Here is a 23,751-nt window from a genome sequence, read left to right on the forward strand (position 1 = left end):
CTAAATAATTGGAGCCTAATTCCAAAAATATAAATTTCACTAATACTATGACATAAATTTCATTAGGTTGAAAACAACCCAAACTATTAAAATCCATTTATTCTCTTATTTTACTGAAGTTATTCTCTGCCTTCACTAAATGAAAGCCAATCTGTGTTGGAGAGTGTTAACAAAGTATTTACTTTTTTCTTGTTAACAAACAAAAATTATTTTCATGTACTCATTTACCTATCACTCTTACTTGGTTTTGGGAGACCATATTGTGGGGAAAAAATGCCATGACAGTGAAGAGTTCTTCCCATACATCATATCTAATCTTGAAATATAACACATCCTTATTTTCTTTAAGATATGGTTAAAAGAAACTGTACTTCCATAAAATCTTTCATCTCAGAAAATAAGCCTAGCAAAATTTCTGTGAGCCATTAAATTCTATAGTCAAGTGGGGAAGAAGAAGAAAGAGAAGAGGAAAAGAAAAAGTTACGTGTACAGCTAAAAGTGAAATAATTGGTCAAAACAAAAGGCTACTCAAATATTTCAGAGAGACAGCTCCCATATATACTTTTATATATTAAAGTGGATTAGCAAATAAATACCTTTTTTAGAAATAAGTTCTATAAACTCAACTTAAAACAACAGATGTATCTTTTGTGACCAATCCCCAAAAAATTAATTTTTAAAAAACTAAAATGCTTTATAGGCATCAAGATAATATTATCTCATTCTTCATTAACAGATTTTAGAATAATACCTCCTCCTAAATATTTTAACTCCTCACACAGTAGAGAGGGAAATTCTAAAATATAAAATTAAATGCTTTTGAAGGACACCGAGCTCCCTCTGGTGAAGGCATAACAAGTTTATTAAGTAAGCGCCACCTCTGGAATTATAATCCCCTCTGGCTTCTTCCACTGAGTTTATTGGTTCAATTTTCATAACCATGAGCATCATTAGGGCAATGCAGTAATTAAGAGTTGTTAGAAAGTGAATTCTCAAACTGCAGATTAGAAAATTAAACTATTTCCTGATTACATATTAATGGAGCACAACAATAGCAGTTGCCATAAGCTTGGAAGGCAACCAAGGGATAAATCTGTGTACTTAATTACCATAAACAATGGCTGCATAGAAATGAAGTTTTATGCACATTCCCTTCTGTAATATGTCTGATATCAGTACACACTTGACAATTCTTGTTCAATTATCTCTATTATTTAATGCGCTGTGAACGGCTCTGTGTAAATAAAATTAACCACCCCAATTACTTTGAATTCATCTAGGGACAACGTAATAAAAAATGTGAAGAATTCTGCATGCCTATTAATCTAAAACATTACAGAAGCTTTTCCATATTCTCTTGTCTGTATTTATTTTGTCTACACTTATTTTACGGCTCTGCTAATTCAATTACATTTACCTTTGGTGGTCAATAGAGTTTTTGTTATTTAATTAATCTTTATATACCAGCATAAACATGTTCATTATCTGATAATATTTATAGGGTCTCAGAGTGAACAGTGCCTATTTAATAACTAACTGAATTTATATCTAACTGAACTTATAAGCCTATGTCTAACCATTAAAAAATAGGCAGACTAAATACATAATTATAATAAAGTTCAGAGTGCAACTTTTTTAGAGGGTAGAAGTGAGAAAATACAGATGAAATAAAACCAGAGAGAGACACACATAGTATGAGCATACATATGACCCTTAGAAAAATTTTTAATGCCTGAATTGTATTTTGAAGTTTGTACTTACTGAATACCTATGAGTCACAACATCCAAAAGTCCATCTGTTTCATTCATAGAATACACTAGTTGTAGCATAGAAGGTATACTGTTTTCATAACAAGATAATTTTGCCTTTGTAATTATTTAATACTGGTCATTATGAAGGGACAATAAATCAATGAGATTGAAATTACATTACTCTATACTTTGATCACACAAATGACTTTTCTTTTTTACACCTCCTGCACATGCCTTTTTTCTTATTCATTCACAGAGCAAATCCTTTATGATCATATATTATATTTCAGGAACATAAGTATAAAACCTTTTGGAAATGTAATAATTTGAAGTATTTAGACTCTAATCAAGAGACGTGACACTGAACTAGTATTCAAGCCACTGAAACACTAACTTTCCATAAGCTCTTGTAATGCACCAATAAACTACCCCTTTTTTTAAAAGCTGAGATTACATTTTTATATTGAAACAGATCAAGATCACATTTTTATTTTAAGAGTAAAACTAAGGAGCTTTAATACAGGAAACATACATGCATATCCAGTGTCATAAAGTGTAAGCTGCCAATATAAAAATAATTACATTAATTTAGAAGTCAGTCACTTAAAATTTTAGTTTTACTTTTAACATATCTCAGAAAACTGTCCTCAGGTATTTATTAATAGCTGATCCTACGCTGAAAACTACTCTCTGAAGACCCTAATACTCAAATTTCAGAACCTCCTAAAGATTAGCAAACACCTAGATACTTCTTTTGAAGAGAAGCTTGTTTTTATCTCTCTGGTTATTCTAAATGAGGATGTTTTCACCCTGATTTTCATGTATATTACACTGTCATGACCAGGGTAGAGAAATAAGGTTAAAAGGAAGACGAGCTTGTTGGGTTTCTAATGGGTCAAATAGGTTGGTTAAGTGACTTTTTTCATAACCTAAATGAATATTGATCTGTTTCTCCTGCGTTACTAATTATAAACCATGAAATGGTGATAAGAGGGTCCAGAGAATTAGTAACAAGATCCAAGGAAAACCAGAAATTCACCTCTAAGAAGATGAGACATGAAGCAGAGACCATGGCATGTACTGTCTGGAAGTTGGGTTCCAGAGCCCTCAGACTGGGTCTGACTTCTAGCTCCAACACTTGAGAACAATACGAGTTGGACAAGTTACTCCCTTCTCTGAGCCTTTGTTTCCTCACTGAAAAACGTAATTATTAACAGTGCCAGTTATTAACAGAACCTCTCTCATAGGGTCATTGTGAGAAATAAGGAAATGATGCATATAAAGCATTTCCAGAGAGTCAGACATATAATAAGTATGCAATAAATATTGACCATTATTGTCATCTTTAGGTAAAGATAATGGATAATTCTGGAGATTCAAAGGAGAAAGTTCCCAGTAATGACTCAAAAATTTTGGGGTTTTTTGTGGGCCCAATCCCCTGCTTTAAAGCAGCTTTAATACTATGTTTGGTTCCTTAAAAGAAGAGGTAAAGAAACATTCTGAGAAATGTGTAAAAAGTTACTTCTTTTAATTCTTATCTTCCCTAATTATATTTAATATTTTTAAATGGTCACTTAGGTTTTTGTAGTGGATAGTCTAGACAAAGCTACAGAATCAGTATTTTTGGCCCAGGGACTTAAGGAGGTTACTATGATCATCTTATTCAGTGCTGAAAGGTTTTAAAGCTGCAAGATGTGATATTATTGCAATCTGCCCCCAAATGTTTAATTTTTACACTCAAAATATAAATAAAATATTGTCAGTTAAAAAAAAAAATCAGTAGTTTATGGGGCCGGCCCAGTGGTGCAGCGGTTAAGTTCGCACATTCCGCTTCGGCGGCCCAGGGTTTGCCGGTTTGGATCCTGGGTGTGGACATGGCACCGCTTGGCACGCGATGCTGTGGTAGGTGTCCAATGTATAAAGTAGAGGAAGATGGGCATGGATGTTAGCTCAGGGCCAGTCTTCCTCAGCGAAAAGAGGAGGATTGGCAGATGTTAGCTCAGGGCTAATCTTCCTCAAAAAAAAAAAAATCAGTAGTTTAAAACACTACTATTCTATAGTAAGAAAGTTTGAAAGCCATCAAATGAAAACAGATTGGGAATGGAAAAGAAGCACCATTCATTATAGTAACACTATTTGCAGCACTTTAGTAAAAGGGCCCATTAACATTTCCATCATAAACTCCATTTTTTCAAGCGTTACAGCATTGCAGGTACAGATCCATTAGTGCTATACTTACATACAAAATGTCAACTTACAACACATACTGTTTCTAACTAAGAAGTTTTACTGTTCCCAATGAAGTAATCATTACAAACTTCGGGTGCCAGAAATTTAAAAATTCCTCTTCTGCAACAATTAAAAAACAAAACAAAACATTAAGAGCTGATGGAAAAACATCCTCTAGTATTTGCATAAGGGTTTTACAGATCTCAAGGTGGGATGGCAGAAAACACACACACAGACACTGACATAGTATTGTTATTTAGTATTCAGGCTATCACTGATTTAGGATTACTCAATTTCAGAAGGAACCAGTCAAATAAATCCCTACAGCTGCTCTGTCTCTGCCACTGATGTCCACCCCTCAAATGGATGTTGAGACCTCTTGAGCCCTTCCCCTGCCACTGCCATTCTCATCCTCGGCACATCCCCATCTTGTTGCAGGAGCCACTGAGACGCTCTCTTACATTCCTTTGCTACTTTCTTGCTAGAGCCTTCTTCCACATGAGAGGAGAAATGCGCAGCAGTATAGGCTACCATCCAGGCTCCACTCCCCTCCCGCTCAGGATGCAACACCTTCAATGCTAAAGGGTTGGTGCTTAAAACCCAGAGCTGCTGAAGCTCTGGGAACCAAGGACTCAGGTTTAGGGTAACTATTAGCATTATTTTAGTTACATTTTAAATTAATAGATTTTTGTGGGTTTGTCTAGCCTGTGAATGTATATAACAGTGCTTCTTCTGGAAAATGTATTCTCAATTCCACAGAATCAACTTCTAAATAAACTTCAGAACCCATTTAAAATTAAGTACAGTTCCTCAAAAAGTTAAATAGAGAATTACCATATGAATTAGCAATTCCAATTTTAGATATATACCCCGAAGAACTGAAAACAGGGATTCAAAGAGATGCTTGTACACAAATGTTCATAGTAGCCAGAGGCTGGAAACAACTCAAATGTCCATCAGTGGATGAATGAATTAACAAAATGTGGTATATACATACAATGGAATATTATTCAATCATAAAAAGGAATACAGTAGCAGTACATGTTACAACATGGATGAACCCTGAAAACATTATGTTAAGTGAAAGAAACCAGACACAAAAGGTCAACTATTATTTGACTCGACTTATATGAAATATCTAGAATAAAGCAAATTCATAAAGACAGAAAGTAGATTAGAGATTCCCATGGGATTCTGAGAGGAGGAAATGGGAAATTATTGCTTTATCAGGACAGAGTTTCTGTTTAGAGCTATGAAAAACCCTGGAAATAGTGGTGGTGATTGTACAAAACTGTGAATGTACTAAATGCCACTGATTTATACATGTATTTTGTTAATATAATTTTTCTTAATATAATTTACTTTTAATTTGATATGAACGATGTGTATTTCTAATTTTTACACTTTTGTAGGAGCAGCATTTTAAAGAAATACATATACGTGCATGTGTGTATATATATACCACACATGCAGGTTTTTCCAATAGCTTATTGTGCACTTAAATCTATTCAATCACTACTGGCAATCACCATTAAATGCCAATCTGACCTCTGTTTAGGAGCTAACTTGCGGCTCTAACCCAGTTTTATAAACCTTCCTATATACCTTAATCCTTTCAAATGCAACTGTGACATAAAGTATTACAGACTTTTAAAAACCTGTTCTCTTGAAAAAAAAAATTGTGGAGCATCAGTAACCAGATAGTATTCTCAAATTTCAGTGATCTAGTCCATGGAGCCGTCCCCTATGCATAGTGCTCTGTTTCATGCAGTACATGGCTTTAGCTGGCCAAATCTTTCTTTTCCCAATGAATCAGTAGAACAGTGAAGATCTTACTTTTTTTTTTTAAGCAGTGGCATATCAATGAGGCACAGATGTGTATTCCAACTCTGCATGGATGAGCACACTGTTCAATAGTGCTGGCTCACACGGTATCAGGGTGAGTTATCACTTCCCATGAAGGCACTCTTATCACCAGGGCCCAGAGAGGTGGCTGCAAATCGCAGCCTTTTTATTTTCAAGGCAGTTCTGCTGAACATTCAGGCTTCAAAGATTCACACTTCCAAAACTCTATAAGAGTTTGTGAACGCTCAATTTGCCAAAACTGTTTACAGTGTAATTGGGCACCGTACCTGTGTCCATGAGATAGCGAAGGCGCTTCTCCACCAGCGCGGCACGGGTGTCAATTTGCTTTTGCTCATTCTCTAGTGCTGCCAATTCTCCTACAACATACTGACTGGTGTCTTTGAACCCTTTCTGTTAACGAGAACAAACAGGAAGGAAAAAAAAATCACTTGTAAGTTGCATTTTTCCTTTCTACAAACACTTAGTAAAGCACTTACCTAGAGAACCAAATACACCCTTAGGATCCCCCTTAGTACCAAAAAGCAACTTGTGATTCAAAAAATTTTCCTATGTATAGCAAACTTTTGTAAACAGAGAAAACCTCAGTCCTTTAGTATTATATTTATAATTTAACACTCAGATTTGCCAGATTGAAAAAGCTAACACTACGCTAGAAAAAATTCTCCTGAGAGTTGAGGCAGTTATCTAAGCACGGGCAAGGACAGAAGACAATCTTCTCCCTGGTGACTACGAAAACAAATACGAATGACACCTTAAATTCAAAAGGGTAAACAAGAATTAAGGAATTGATTCTTAAAGTATCTATCTTGAAAAAAATCAGACAGATGTGTTCTTACAAAAATACAAAATTAAAGACACATTTCTTGCTTTCATAGTAACTATACTATTTAAAATACTTCTAAAAAGAGACAGAAAACAAGTTTCTCGTATCTCCAGTTTTCCCGCCAGCTTGCTCCTGCACTTTAACAGTCATTCCGTTGATATGTTACTAATTATGGTCGCCTCAAATTTTAACTGGAGAGGGGTTTCAAACCTTGCTACGTAGGATGTAAGGCAACTAGTACACCAATTTGACTAATCTTCCATTTAACCAAATTTGGATTTCAATTTGAAATTTTACTTTTTACAACCATTCATGTTAAAAAAAATTATCCTTAGAAGTTTTATTTGAAGTAGCAGTTCTGTTATAAAGTACTAGTATAGCTTTATTTTTTATCTTCATATTACAAATGTAAATCATTAGGGGAGCAGGGTTATTATTCATGGTATAGTTTATAACATAACGAATGGATTAACTATAGCTCCCTTTGGAATACCTGTTTACCTGGCAACATTTCTAGGGCTGAGTTTCCTAAGTAGCTGAGGAATATTGAAGAATTGCTTAAGTGATGACTCTCACCACCGCCATTACTACCATCAGTACTTATAATATTATTTATTCAGGGAAATAAACGTGAACAGTCCTCTTCTGTCAAATCCCTTCTCTACCTAGAAGCATATTAATCTCCAAGAAGCCATGAGGAATTACCTTTTGGTACTCCTTAAATAAGAAACAAAATCAAGAATTACATTTATGAGCATATTTTGGAATTCTGATGATCAATAAACATGTCTAACCACACATATAACTTATATATCTTTGGAACTAGTAAATAATTTGTACTCACACATGAACTCAATTTATACTAGCATATTGTTAAATTTATTATGATAGCTGACAAACTTAAAGTTGAAATATTTTAAGAAATCATAAAACCGATAATTTCTCAGGAGAGTTTGATCAAATAAGTCACCATATTTTTTAAAGATTCATACAAAATGAATATCCTCCCATCTCAATATGAAATATAATGGAAAAATTATAACAACAGAAAAAATGGTAATGGTAACTTTAAATCTGGAATAATCTGGTGAAGCTTTTTGTATCTATCTGCCAGACAGCAGAGCATGTTCAAAAAGGACTTTTCTTTTATCATTCCCATCTAGGGGGACAAAACAAACATGGCAGTTTGCAAAGAGAATATGAGTAATAAAGACGTAAGAAAGCAGATGTGATAAGCAACACATAAACTTGATTGGTTCAGTTAAAAATAGTAACAAAGTTTACAATCAGATTTCTTTAGTGTGAGTATATCAGATACTCAAATATTCCGTAATTTATAAATTATACTAAATATTTCATGAGGATATACCAATGAGCTGTTCTACGTACTAAGACCTGGGAACATCTTACTACAACAATTTAAAAATGAGAACTTAAAAATGAGAAGTTTTTAGGACCCTAAAATGTAGTTTGTAACTCTCAGTGCACTTACAAGGATTTTAAAATCCAACAGACTATTTTAACAGTAAAAACAATGAAAATATTTACATAAACTGTAGATAATAAAAAAGTAGCACCATTAAAGAGAGCTATGCTTCCAGACAAAAATTCAAGTTAAAACTTGTTCTTCCTGCTTCTGTCCCGCAGCTGTCCATCAAAAGCAGCTTTCTCCCTGCGGTCTATCAAATATTTCCCTCACAAATCAATTTTACACATGATCAGCCCATACCCCTACTGAGCTGAACCTCCCCGTTAATTAAGTGAAGAAATTACCATATATATTATATTAATGCAAACATCATTCAGCTAGTAATTCACGGCTGATCTGGATAATGGAAAGGTTGAACACCCATTAACCCAAGCCAACAAAATGGGTTGGCTGAGAAATTCTAGCAGGTCTCATGTGACTTTTCCCTCTAACTGCAGCTCTGCGGTATCTGCTATTGTAATAATTAAAATCCTCCCGGTAGATCAATACTGGAATCTCTTTATGGGAAGTGCCCTGATGGAAATGTCTCAAGGAAGCTGGGGCTGTGGAACTCTGAAAAATTCATTTTTTTTTATCTGACAATTATCACCACACTGCAGACTAATTCAACAGTGCACCCCTCTCACTCTGCTTTGAATGCACTGGAGATTGACATCTTAAAAAACCTAACATCTCATTTTAACAAATAAAGGCACTATTTCCACATACAGTTTGGAATTATCAGCAATCATGAAACCACACAAAAAATTAATATACATTAAGCACTTCATCTTCTGATGGCTTCCTCTGAGTTTCAGTTATCGCTGTCTTCTCCTCATTTCCTTTCTTTGTATCTTCCTGTATTGATCTCTGCCTTTTCATCTCTTAAAAAAAAGAGAAAGACATGTAAAATTATTATAAAACTTGATATTTGTGTATTGAAATGTGGATTTACATTATCAGCTTTTTTATATATATATAGCTAAATACTGTTAAATTATAAGACGGGAAAACATTTTAAAAACTGTTCGTACCTGGTCTATTCTCAACATATTGACTGAAAGACTGAAGTTGAGTTTTTCTGACTGTAGAATCCTTGCTGAACACAACCGGATTTCTAAACCGTTCTGGTGCCTTTTGTAGTCGCTCAGTCCGGAGGTCTTCTGTGCCATTCTAAAAGCAGAACCAACATGCTAAGAGAGTCCTGTTCTCATAAACAGGAAACCATACATTAATAAAACAACTCTCACTGATTTAAGATAGTATCAATTTAGAAACTTTTTGACGGAAAAAGGACTTTAAAGAGCTCTAAATAGCTCAGCTGCAAGTTTTGTTGCATGTAACCAAAAGTTTTGGGGGACATGGTTTAAATGGAGGATCACCCTTGATAACTTTGATTCATTAGACACTGTAAACCCCTGTGTCTTCTTCTGATGATATGTATCATTTAAAAGCCATGGTGCCTCTATCTGTTGCCCCACAATTCTGCCCCATTGGTTCGTACAGACCCACAGACTTGTATGACAAGAAGAACTAGTTTCTAATTTTATGCCCATTGAGATAAACCACTAATGCTGGATGAAGGCTAAAAGGTAGGATTATAACACTATCCCACTGAACTGCATTTCATCAGCTATAACTTTCCAAAGCCAGATTTGTAAGTAAGCCCTTTACAGCTAAGGAAACTACAATTATCTTTTCCAGAGCTTCCTATGTTAATACTGGTAACAAATTCAAATGGTTCTATCAACAAGAAATATCCCAGAAGACTGAACCACTGCAGTGTGTGGAAGCTGCAGATACCGAGGTGCTGTGTACCAAACAAATATTTCATTTTATACCTAATCTTTTATTATTTTTATTAAGTGTTTTGAAAGTAAATAGGGAAAGGCTAAGATGCATGACTAATAGCTAAGCCTGCTGAATGCTGAAACTGGTTATCAAAAGCTACCAAGACTTTGCCCTTCCTCTGCATTGAGACAATCAGTAATGAGGGAGTCCTCCAATGGCCTATTCTCTAGCCTCAAGGAGGCCTGGGATACAGAATCCTCAAGGGAAGGTAACAGTTTATCCTTTTCCACAAACACAGAATGCCTCATTTATAAACGTGTAAACTGCATTTTATTAAAAAAAATAAAACCCCAGATCAATGCTGAAAGGTTCATGAGAACAGATGGACGCTATATGTTCTTTATAGGCACCGTTTAAAATAATCTCAACTAAAAAGATCTATACAAAGACAAGCTGTTTAAAGTGCACCTTTTGTTGGAACGGCTCTAAAAATTACTATGTAAGAGCTTTTTGGAGAGCAAAACCAATTTCGTCTATTTAGATAATTAAATCCTAAGAATGGAAATACCTCTATTTTAGTTTCTTTAAGTTATATAACATATTTATTATTACTATCATAATATGCTAGTTATAAAGCTAGAATAGAAACAATTTTGGCTTTTATTTATTCGTTTGTTTGTTTAAGAAAAGTATGCATTCTGCTGTCATCATAATAACTGCCCAATAGTCTAAAATTCAAGTCTTTACCAAAATAAACAAACATGGCTAAATTTTTTGAGGCCTGGCAACATGCTAAAATATCAGTGCGATTAGCCAGCAAATCCCATCTTAAGAAACCTTTTTATGACTAGGGACTTCTGCCACTTTACAAATGTATTCCTCTAAACCCACTAATTCAGTTAGCCTTTTCAATCCATTGTATTCTTCTTAGGCCAGCTTCATTCTGCATTAAATCCACTGCAGAAAGCTAAATTGAACGCAAAAAATCAGACCTGACCCAGGCTTCCTTTTGTTCAAAGATAGAGACCAAAAGTCCTCTGGTGCTGCCACACACTTTCATCACCAATTTATAGAAACCGACAGTATAAGGGAAAAGCAATGAAAGTCATTGTTTTGAGACTTCAAAGCATCTCTGTGTCAGGGGAAGGAAATCCTTTCAGTCAGCAGGGCAGTCCCCACAGTCCGCAGGTGGGTGAAAAGTTATACACGACTAGATGTGCCCTAAAGCTAGAGAAATATTAATGATGCAGTGCAAGGAAAAGGGGCGAAGGCTTGAGTGGGGATAATATAAATAGTCCTAATGATAATAATAAATAATCTTATAACGTGGCATTTCGGTTAAAATCCTACACAAGGTAAGATTCATACTGGTACAAAATACAAGCAAGTTATCTTAAAAATTTAGATTCAATCACATACTATCTTCAGGTATTAATTAACATTAATTCTAATTGATCTAAACAGGTGAAAGGCTGAAGACAGAAAAATATGCTAGAATTCTTTCAGCAATGTTCTTCTTAGCAAAATATAAATACATACAGAAGTCAAAAATAGTTTCTCCTTTTACCAACATATCAATTTAAAGTAGTAGTTTCTCTCAAAAACAGTATATGAATACTGATTACCATATTGATATTCAATTTATTGCCTACTTAATAAAAATTTCATATCTTAATGTTAAGAATTTGGTAAGAAATTGATTTTAGGATTATAAATGGAAACTAGAACACACAGATACCCAGTCAAATATTTTAAACAAGTAATATTTACCTTACTGTCTTGCTCTGAGCTCTCAGTTATAGCCTTCTGAGCAGAACTGGAGAGTGAATTTCCCACCTGTGGCTGAGCTTCTAGGAGCTTCTTCAGCTTCAAGTCCACCAACTTAGTGTTTTGTTCTGTTAAACATGCAAATACTATGAATAACTGAATATTTAGATTTGTAAACTATCAATTTAGGGCACATCATAAAAATATTACTATATTTAAAAAAAGAAAAGGACATTAGGGTTGTGAAATAACAATATCAGGCCAGACATATGTAGAACTCTCTCTCTATATAAACTATATGACATACTACATAACTACAGTATAACTGAGCAGTCTTTAGGTATGCTGACTACATTCTTTTCTTTTCCTGCTTTTTCTCCCCAAATCCCCCCAGCACATAGTTGTATATTTTAGCTGTGGGTCCTTCTAGATGTGGCATGGGGGACGCCACCTCAGCGTTGCCAGATGAGCGGTGCCATGTCTGCGCCCAGGATCCGAACCAGCAAAATCCCGGGCCACCGAAGTGGAGGATGTGGACTTAACCACTCGGCCACTGGGCCGGCACCTTCTTTTTTTTTTTTAATTGAGATACAACTGATATATAACATTGTGTAAGTTTAAGGTGTACAATGTGTTGATTTGATACATTTATATATGGCAATATGATTACCACTGTAGGATTAGTTAACACGTCTATCACATCACATACTTATAATTTCCTTTTTGTGATGGGAACAATTAAGATCTAGTCTCCTAGCACATACACATGTATATATACATATATATCTATGTATTTTTCCCCAAAAGAAGTCCCCTTAAAGAATGTGGTCGACATACCTAAAGACCATTTAATTAGACCGCAGTTAATAGTAGCTATGCTTACCTGAAAACCTAAGCCTGTATTTGATATATATGTATTTATATAAGTTACCGCAGAGGTTATACATAATAAAACAAGCTATCACAAAGTAGATATTCAAAAGAGGTGATATATTTGATTCTAAATTATATTATTTTGTAGTTTCAATTCTTGCAGTATATTAAATTTATACATATAATACCATATTAAAACAAGTTCTTAACATGATCTCAGACAGTTATGTATATACTATTAGAATCCTATGTTCCTATGTGTACATTTGTACTCAACATTGAAACAGGGTATATGTTTACAAATACCTTCTACTGAGAGGGCAGAAATACAATAAGGATGATCACATTTTGGAACGTATTAAATATGGATAGAAATTTAAAATAAATAAAATATGGCTACAAATTTTTAAATAATTTCAAATTATTTTTAGCAAGTATATTCATCTTTAATAATAAAATAGTTCAGAAACAAATGGAAACATAATTCTATTTAAACAAATTCAGTCCAAGCAATTCTTTAATAAAATGGTTGTAGAAGACATGTCAACCATTTGGTGAATGATATTTTTCATAAAGATTAATAAGTTTTCTAATTATAAGGCTCTTAATAAATGCTATTATCATTATTTTCATGCAAATTGGTCAGTTTATATTGCCAGGCTTCTCTTTTAAACAATATCTGATGAACTATGGTCAAATCAAGATAAAAATGAAACAATTTATTATTAAAACATTATGACTTTTATATACATATTAAAAAAAGAATTTTGGGGAAAATAAAGCAAGGATAAAAATCATAATGCATGCTACGTGCTTCCAGATTCCAGTTTGCATTCCTATTTCTTATTGCCATGAAATAAACCATAGTCTGAATTGGAAAGTCTGTCCTACGCACATGCTAACACTTATTGGCAAGCTTCAGAGTTGTAAACAATATATTAGTTAACTCCAAAAACAGAAAGACTGAGACGTATTTTCTTCTTTTGGCATACATAAAGTAGGAAGAGAGTTTTTAAAATGGAAAGAGTCAAGCCTCTTAGGCCTAATAGTATCTTTAAGGTATCTCACGAAGTTGCTATAACTAAAACTAGAAAATTCCCCTCACTTTACCTAAGAAATGGCTAATTTTTCCTGTCTTCAGAATCTACTGTAAAATCAGAAAATATGCATCACCTATTGTCAGTGATCTTATACTTCCATAATTTGAATGTTAAAGGCTTCAATTCTGTACTTATGGATGTCCTCAGCAGGATGTTATTAGTTTCTGATAAAGCCTTTGGTGGTAGCTGTGGTGAGAGGGTGAGTAAGCAACAAGAAAAATCTTTTTCAAAAAGAAAAATCAAACTTACCCAAGTTCTACAGCATTTTAAATAGGAAGAAGTAAAAGGCAGTCCTAATTTGGGGTCAAACATTTAAAAAGTTTCCCTAAATATCAGCATTCTCCTGGACTTGTACAATTATAAATATACTGACCTCTCTCTAGTAAAAGTATAATTTAATACTAGACCATGAAGGAGCTACTGACAAAATGGCATGGTTTTTTTTTGGGTGCTCCCTATAGTTAGGAAGACCCTGGTTAATGGTTTCTTAGAGAAACAACGGCATGATTTCAAACAGGGGAAGAAACAAAGCAGGTTAGCACTGTGGAGGCATGCCAGGGCTGGGAAGAAAAACACCTGCTCTCCGTCCCTTTAGCTTTTTACAGAAAAAGATAAATATTAGGGACTTCACTTCTTTACCTTTAAGTCTAGAGAGATTGCCAAAGACTTTTTATTGCTATAAGAATTCAATTCAATAAGCATTTATGGAACCCCTCAGGTATACTAAGCTTTCCATTGGTACCCACTGCTGACTTACAAAGGCAATGCACACGGAACTCTCATCTATTAAACTACGAGCAAGGATCTTTATATTTGAAACAATAACTTAGACGGTCAATTACCAATGTGATTATTGGTATAATATTTATTGATATAAGATATGAGATTGATTTAATAGCAGTCTATATAAGCAGTTTTCAAAGTATCTTATTGTAATCAGTTAAGTATGCGTAAGATAACTTATTACTGGTACTATTTAAATCCTTAAAGTAAGCGCAAAATTTGAAAAATAATATTACAACTAAGACTATCAATTCTAAACCAAACCAGAAAATCTGATCCATGGTTTAGATTTACATTTGAAGTATTCCATAGGCAACACATTTATACCTTACAACATCACACCAAAATACTCAAGCTGAAAGGGGAACCAATTATTGAATGCCTATAAATTGTCTCATATAACACAAAATATAAAAGTGAATCTTAGTAATAAGAGAACACAAACTACAATTTGCTATACCAATTTTATTGCTTTAAATTTTTAACATTAAATTAACATTACATTAAAAGAAAACTAATAACACAAAATTGATGTAAAGTGGATTTAGCTAAACGATTTGTGGGGGTATAAGATGTAATAAAACTACGAAAAGAACTTATTATCATTATTGATGAGATAACACTAAAAATATAACGATAAAGTTTGCCATGCAGCAGGACACAAAATATTTATAATTTGAAATTACCGGGAGTATCAAGGTCATTTTCTAAGTTAGTAAGGTCATCTCCACCTCCTACAACAAAGCCTTCAGGAATCTCCTCGTTAGTATCTATCTCAATATTATCATTTTCATCTGTAGGAACACGTAGCAATAATGTTAGTATATTACTTCTACTTTAAGTCGTTTGTCCAAAACACTAAAAAAGAAAAACTAGTATTTTAACAACAGTTATTCAAATTCAGGTCTCAACACAGATCCAGCAAGTTAAATCAGTTTTAAATCACTTTTTCACTATTACATTAATATTTATATTTTACATTCATATGTCAAAGACGAATTGTCACATCAAAGCAGATGCGAAGGTTTTGATAATTTGCCACACACTGTCTCTGAATCACTGAGCTAACTGGGTCCCCGTATTTTAAAATGTAATCTATTAGTAATCTCTAATAACAGCATATAAAAATGAGGTTGGTTTGGTGACAAAGTCATCAAATAATATTTCTAAATTTCACATTTTTATCATTTATTAGATACAAATGTATAAAGAAACAAATCATTCTTTATAAACTTGTAGCTACATTTAAGTCATTCATATGAAGACTTGAATGCTTTTGTGCTATTAAGGAAATATTATCATAAAAGCATTATGGATAAATTAAGAGACAAATTAAGATAAATTAAGAATAGACAGTACCTTTATGCAAAAGAAAGTTCAGAAACAATTAAGACAGTACACCATGGGAGACTTACAGCTGGGAAAAGCTGTTATTCAAAATTTAATACACGGGAATGAAGAAGTCTTACACTATTTTTTTATAGGCTTAGTAAAATGTTTAGGTCACAATTAATTGAGTCATTTTTTTTACATTAAGGATTTCCACTATATATTTTTCCCTTTATAAATCCTAGTGATAAAATTGACTAAGAAATTTTCAATTTTACACATTTGCAAAGGCATAGCAATCATCTGATTTGCTTATTAGAGGTTTAGCTTTAAATTCTGCTATTGACAGGCAGTGTATCTTTCGGAGAAACAGCTGTCTAGCCCTGGTAGTTGAAGAATATCCCTACTATTCTACAGTTTATTTGTTATTGGGCAAGCTTTGTTAATAACGACGTATTCAAAAGATTATCACAATTAAGAAATTCCAAAATTCTATAGCTTTGGTTTAACCCTTCAATAGCTGTCCTTTTTCCTATACAACTTGGTGTTTGCTTTTGGGCTTCCTGAGTTAAAACTTACTATGAGCATTAATATTAATAATAATAGTTTACATTTATAGAAGACACCAGGCACTGTGTAAGCCATTTAGAAGAACCCAACAAAGAAAAAAAAGACTGAGAAATGCCTCCAGGAGAAAAGCATTGCTAAATGCATTCAAATTACTAGGCATTATACTTGGCTACATCACAGAAGTATAACCAGTTGAGAGATCTTTTCTAATCAACTGTGCTTAGTACAACTATTTGACTAATTTCACAAAAGTCAGCATCTTCATTATTCTCAACAATTCTTCTCTAAGTAATTTTGTAGTAAATGCAAATGAATTAACAAATATTTCCTGTGTGCTAAATAAGTGTTCAGAATACTTCCTTGTATTACTCTGTGTCAGAGACAGTTTACTATCAACAGTTTTTAGAGTGCAGTACTTTGTTGCTACCAACCAGCCTCTATTGATTATTACTGACCATAATTAATCTGGAGTGAAAGCACAAAATTCAACTTTCATCCATTTATTTATTCAAGGAACTTCTACTGTATACTGTAGCTGCAATTTACAAAACACTGCTAGATGGTAGAGATACCAAGTTGTAAGAGACACTTATTAATCACCTTAAAGGTTTACATTCAAATGACTACAATTCTATGTAGGACAGGTAAGTGTTATGAAGTAAAAATAAAGTACAGAGCATATTCAAAAGATGAAAAGATTACTCTTTGCCAATAGCACCAGGAATTGTTTTTTGGAAGCACTAGCCTTTAAATTGAGTTTTGAGAAATGTACAGGATTTCAAAAGGTACAACTGAGGTGAGGGTATTACCAACACGAAAGAAGGAAAGGCTAGGTTACGTTCAAAGGATGGTGTAAAGTTCTATTTGGCTCAAGCATACTTAAAGGAAAACAACAGGACGTAAGACTTGAAAGACAGAACTGCAGAGAGCCTTGAAGGGCAGAATGAGAAGTTTAAATTTTACTCGCTAAGAAGGGAGAGACATTGCTGCTTTAATATAATTAGCACTGTGCTCTTTAATTTAAGAGCAGTCTATATAAGCAGTTTTCTACCAAAGTGACTTATTGTAATCAGTTGTGAAATACGTATAAAACAATTCCTAGTAATATAAGCACTAAAGCTTGTATCTTTTATAAATTAGAGTACCTTCAATATTATTCCTATAATATCACTCTTGCTTACATTCTTATATGCTTTCTTATGAAGGAAAAAGTGGTCTACGGATTGTGCATGGGAGTGTACTATGCATTATCCTTCATGTGAGACTGCTGACCTAGATGTTCAACTGGAGAACAGAAAGGCTGGAGGCAGGAAACCCAGGTTGGAGAGTGTTAAAACCTCCAGGCAAGCAGTATAGAGAGCCTAACCTAGGATAAAACAATTGGCAGTGGGAATGACATGATTTGAAAAGCAACCAGATACTGAGTGTTTGGGGGAGGGATACTGAGCAGAGGAAGGGGGAAGCAGATGTCAAAATTGACTCTCCAGCCAGAGTGACTGGAAGGATGGCATTGCTATGAAAAGAAATAGCTAAGTCTGGAAATGTGATTGGATATGGGTACTTTCAGGTTCTGGGGATATGCAGAAAATTGTACCTCCTTTCATTACTCACACAGTGCCGGGTTCCTGTGTGATGTTAAACAGGTGCCATTCAATTTATTTCCCAGCTAAATGAAATCTCTATCTAGACTACCACTCACCAGTAATGCTGAGTGGGTTAACACCATGTTTATATATGAATTGCTAACTTTAGAGAAAAGAATTACTATTTGGGAGGACAAAAGTAAAAACTGATCTCCTATACAGCTCAGGTCTTCTTAAGAATGGATTTCTACTTTCTTTCCATTCACTGACTTTAGTTTTATGATGAACCCTTGAATTCTTTTCAACAGTTAAGGTTACACATTTCTTAACACCTGTGGAAATATTCTAAATGCATTCAAGCAGAACTAAAGTGTGGGCATGTGTGTGTGTTTAAGATACTGCATATTATATATATAAGATATATATATACATACACATAGATATCTTTATGGCTAACTACTGAAAACCCAGTAAGTGAGTATGGCAGAAAGTAAACTAGAGATCCATTACAGAATAGAAGTTGGTTTGCAAGGATGGCATGTATAATGTATTCAGGAAAAGGTAAAAGGAGATTGGACATGCACAGGAATGAGACAATGTATTCTAGTCAACTCTGCATAGCACTATGAGAAAAATGGGGATCCCAAAGGCATGATTAACAGCACAGCAATAAGGCCAATCTTAATACCATTTATGATTTATAAATAAATTGAACGAAAAACCAGGATGTTTGGTGACAGTAAAAAAAAGGAATACGTGTATTTTTTAAAAAAGGAACAGAGGCTATCATTAAAAAATGTTCAGAAAATATATTCAGAAAAAAGTTTCTCATTTCTATCAAGATATTTTAATTCTCACTGAAGGTCCCTATAAAATTTATAACTTTTACAGTTATTCTATAGAAATCAAACAAAAGACAGAAAATATAATACAAATATATTATGAATAAAAGCTGAAAATAAAAATTATTGAAGACCTACAAGATTTTATTTTGGTTCAACAAATTTAGATAAATCTATTTGCCATAACCAAAATAAGGATAATGCAGACACACAAACATTTTCATGGACAAAATAAAAAAACATTTGCTTTATTCATTTGAAATGCTAAACCAAATTACACTACTTTATATAAATCAACGAGAGGCAAAAATGCCAGTTTAAAAGTTAAATGACCCTAACCTAACTCAAACCAAAGTGAGGAGCTAAAGAATAAATATATACACATAAAATAAACAAAATATATATCACATATAATAAATATATGATATAATATAATATAATATCTTAAAATAAGACAGACATCTCCCATGCAAGTGCCCATAGACCATTAGCAAAACCTTAACATTTATTTGACCAAGATAAAAACTTACTAATTCCCAAAGCAGAAATTCAGGCCATATTCTCTGACCACAATACCATACAACTAAAAATGAAAATACCAGATTTTGTCCCCAAACACTTGCACCTTGCCAAGCAAGAACAATACAATAAAATGAACACATAAGTTTGTTTTGTAGAATGAGGATTTTAAGATGATGCCGTTACAGGTCTATAACTACAAGTGATGCAGAAATTGAAAAGAAAAGAAATTGAAAAGAAAAGAAACCACACTATCAACGATTCTCTCGTAAGGCCTAAAATTCTGTCAAAGGAAGACAAGCCAAAGGTGGCTGTAGCTCTTGGACAGGTACGATTCTGTTATTTCACAAGAATTAGGCTATTCCTGGTTGCAATAGAATCCAAGTGGGTTGCTTGAATACAAGGCTATACACAACCTAAAATATCTTACATAGATTTTCTGTGGACACCATGAAGCTGAAGATACCTCACCTCAATTCATTAAGTTTCCTTTCCTCGCTGAGCCTGGTAGCTGCTTGAGAATAGAAAAAAGCAAGCTTTCCAAGTAGGTTCAGGCAATGAGTCTGAGTAATGATCACGTCCAACACATTCTTCTTCTACCTTAACATTTCAGTTCTTCTTCACCACTCCACACCACTGTTTCCAAAATCCTCCTACCCTAGTCCTCCGTCTAGGCTGGTCCTTACTTATTTCTCTCTCCTCCTTTCACACTAATTCTTATCCAGATCTGACGATTCCCACTAGGCACTGGAATAGTAGACACTAATCTGTTAGTTCTTTGCCCTGACTTATCAACTTCGTAAGGTTATTTTCACTTAGGAATTAGACTCTTGTGAACCCATGCGAATTTCTAATTTGCTATGCAAGGGTCAGCAAACTATAGCATGGGGGCAAAATCCAGTCGACTGTACCTTCTTGGGGTAAATAACAGGTGTGTCCATTAATTTACATATTGTTCAAGGCTGCTTTCAGGCTACAAGGGCAGAATTGAGTAGTTAAGATAGAGATCATATGGCCTACAAAGCCTAAAATATTTACTTTGGCCCTTTCCAGGAAGTTTGCCGAATCCTGGCTTAGCATAGTAGCTGCCGTTGCAGAACAGATAAATGCATATGTATGAAGGGCTGAATTTCAGGCAGGAATTTTACCCTCTCCCTTGTCCTAAAGGTCTCTTCCTCTATTCTCAGCCTCAATAGTTTCACCTTAGACCTTGAGGCCAGAGCAGACCTTGTCTCATCCATATACCTTTATGAAGACAGGCCAATATCTACTCCTGAGGTTGGGGAGCAGGCCTGCTCCACTTGTAGGTCAACCTTAGCTCTGATGTAGAACCTACCATCTGATATATGGCTGCTTCCAAAAATCAAGGTATCTTGTATCCTAAAGGAGAAAGGGACCCTGGTCAGTTTGGTCTCCTTAGGGTACAGAGTCTAAAATAAAATCTTCAGTAGGTTCTCGGAAATCATCTGTTGAACCCTGTCCTAGCTTCACTTCACCTGGCTTTCCCTGTTCTAGTCTGTACTTCTTTGCTAGTTCTGCAGATCTAGTCCTCACTTGTTCTTTATTAAATGATGTCAAAATCAGGTCTTCAGCCTCCCTAGGTACCAAGTATGGAAGATGCTCATTCTTTGGGTTGTAACACTGATGAAGTCTCTCCTTCTAGTCTAGTCCTGGCTTAGCCTCAACTGAGGTTGGATTATAGTGATAAGACCAATCAGAAGCTGACCCATCCAATACCATTAATCAAAAAATTTTAATTCTTAGCCTTCCTAGAGTTTATAACTCATTTAGCATTCTTATCTGCTCACCACCAAGAAAAAAAATTAACAGAGATACTGGATGCCTCTCTATCCTATTATTACTGTTCTCTTATGGGTTTATGATGCCATAGGAAAGTAGCATTAGGAGCTTTAGGACAGTCTATCTGGAAGGTCAGGAATATAAGGGTTTTTTTCTATTATTCTGAGATATAATGAGGCAAAGATTTCTAAGACTTACTTAGAATATCTGGAATTTTTATGATATCAAAGAAACATCTTTTTTATTAATAATAGATGAAAGCAAATTATCATAGCTATATAAACATGAGTAGTTACTGATATTAATATAAAAAATAGTAGACAGTGTAGAAATTGCAATTAAAATTCTGAATGATAGGAGTTGAAAAGGTAAGATGAAGGATTTCACTAAAATATAAACATTCTGAGAAGACCAGAGGGATGGACGCACAGCTGTTTGGGATAGCAGCATTCAAATTTAGGAGATGGAAGGTTATGTGCTATAGGCATTAGTTTGGAATTCCCTACAACAGTAAGCTTTTAATATAAGGAATGAATTAGAAATAATAGGAGTAAGTTTCGGGTTACTCTGAAGAAACTTAACATTGACCCACAAACAGCTTACCTTTGTTTCAGTTCTCTAAGGTTTTATTCGAGTCCTCACTTGCCTACTCTTCAGAGTGATCTTAGCATTCTAAGATTAACTCAGAACAAGTATCTGGCATGTTTTAGTAGATAAATAGGTTGTACACCTTTGAAATAAAAAACACCCCCACAGGTCTCTTGAATATATTTCTCTTAAATAAAAACGTAAAGAGATCCAAGTGAAAGATGCCCAAATTGAGCACTGAGAGGAAAAATTAAAATTCTCTTTAATTATATAGTCAGTCCTTGTCTCAACATAAAGCTTAGAATAATTTCTGCAAATATTGAAGAAGACCCTCTTAGACTAAGGAGACTAAGAAGAAATGGATATAGGACCTACTCAAAATTCTTACGGCTATAACGCCAGAACATTGTCAAAGCTACTTTCTAAAGATCTAGTTCAAAGTGAAAATTTTTCATGCGAAAGCTCACCACTAACAAGTCTTGTGATCTAGCTGTTGAGGACTCGATTGCATTTTACTCACTCCTAATACAATTAATGAGGCATCATGGGGAAATCACAAACCAAGGTCTGTATGAGTTTTCTCCTAAATCATATTCCAAGAAAATACTTCTTGAGTTGTTAAAAATTATACCAAAAAGTTGATTTGGAAAACAGCAACAGTTATCTTCTGATTTACTATACCTCCTTCAGGTTTTTTGCAACATATCAATAAGTTAGAAACTTTATGTATTTGATGAAATATTTTGAAGCAAGAATAAAAAGTCCCAAAAGGTCCATTGCAGATTTCAGGATTGTTCGTAGAATATGATACAAGATTCTTTAACTCACCTCCAGATGCCTTTGACCTTTCTTTCAACTTTTCTGCAGCCATTTCACCATAGCTGGGAAGTTCTGACATCTTCACTCCAGATCGAGCTTCTGCTATTAGCTGACGAGCTCTCTCTCTCAGCTGCCGACGTCGCTCTTCATCTTGCTGCTAAGATATATTGAACAGTTGCCAACTCAGTAATTGACAGAAATGCAATTTCATTTTCAATCTGATCATCATGATAGTAACTGGTTTACAGCATGGTGCTTGGCCCACATTATAAATAGGATGCTCTATATCAGTTGGATGTCACACCATTTTTAAAAGACATCCTAGAATCAGAGTTTTAAAAAACATTTACAAATTATTGTACTAAAATGTCTGTTAAAAATTCAAACTAGCCTTTAAAGATGTTTGGCAATATATGTTACTGAGAGAATAGTAGGAACTATCATTAACAAACTAATCAGGCTTACAGAAAAAAGTCACAATACTGAAAACAGAATTCCAATTAATACTTTATTACCTAAGAATAGAATTTAACTTGCGATATTTCTAATAAAGGCATAGAGCACCGGCTAAAAGACATCTTTGATAGCAGAAAGTGCTGCTACACCATGTTGATAAAATACAGGAAATGACATTTTTAGGAGGCTGGAGTAGGAATGGGGATAGTACATTAGTTACACAGTTATTATTGCCGGTAGTTTTAAAATCAGAATTGAGCAACTGCTCGACTACCCCCAATCCTACTCCCTCCCCACCAGGTGCAAACTGAGAAGAAAAAGTAAAATCTAATATGGTTTTTGATATTTAAAATAACTAAAAACTACAGAGAATTAATAACTAAAACAGTTTTTGCCTACTAAAAAAGGGTTATTATGAACCACAAATAATGAATGTGAAATTTCTCTGTATACTGGAAAGTATATAAAATAAGGCATTATGATGACAAAACAAAGCCTAAAACAATCTAGCTCCAACATATCTTTGCAGTATTATCTTCCCTTAGTCTCTCGCACTCTCCATAAAACCTCACATCTATTTATACAGAATTTCCTGTGTCACGTAGTTTCATGCATCCATGGATTTGAATATGTCATTTCCTCTTCCTAGAATGTTCTTCTTTTGTCTTATCTAACTTTTACTCATTCTTCAAGATTCAGTTTAAATCAGTTAAACTTCCCCTGACTATTCTTCCCTCCTCCCCACTGATAGAATAAAGTTCTCTTTCCTCTATGTTATCCTGTGTATTCTATG

General features: G+C 34.2%; 1 protein-coding gene across 45 annotated transcripts in view; it reads right to left on the minus strand.

Moving 5' to 3' along the window:
• EHBP1 (EH domain binding protein 1) overlaps positions 1–23,751 on the minus strand; it is a 479,572-nt gene that overhangs the window by 37,128 nt on the left and 418,693 nt on the right. For 27 of the 45 annotated variants that reach the window (XM_070572563.1, XM_070572545.1, XM_070572562.1 and 24 more), the window contains 6 exons: positions 22,512–22,659; positions 15,139–15,246; positions 11,700–11,824; positions 9,173–9,311; positions 8,916–9,022; positions 6,114–6,237 (listed from right to left, as the gene is read on the minus strand). In XM_070572563.1, coding sequence (XP_070428664.1) covers positions 6,114–6,237; positions 8,916–9,022; positions 9,173–9,311; positions 11,700–11,824; positions 15,139–15,246; positions 22,512–22,659 — 751 coding nt within the window. The remainder of the gene's footprint in view (positions 1–6,113; positions 6,238–8,915; positions 9,023–9,172; positions 9,312–11,699; positions 11,825–15,138; positions 15,247–22,511; positions 22,660–23,751) is intronic. The other 18 variants (XM_070572581.1, XM_070572583.1, XM_070572577.1 and 15 more) reach the window with 1 other exon arrangement.

Source organism: Equus przewalskii, chromosome 14 (genome assembly GCF_037783145.1).
Source record: "Equus przewalskii isolate Varuska chromosome 14, EquPr2, whole genome shotgun sequence".
Classification (NCBI taxonomy): domain Eukaryota; kingdom Metazoa; phylum Chordata; class Mammalia; order Perissodactyla; family Equidae; genus Equus; species Equus przewalskii.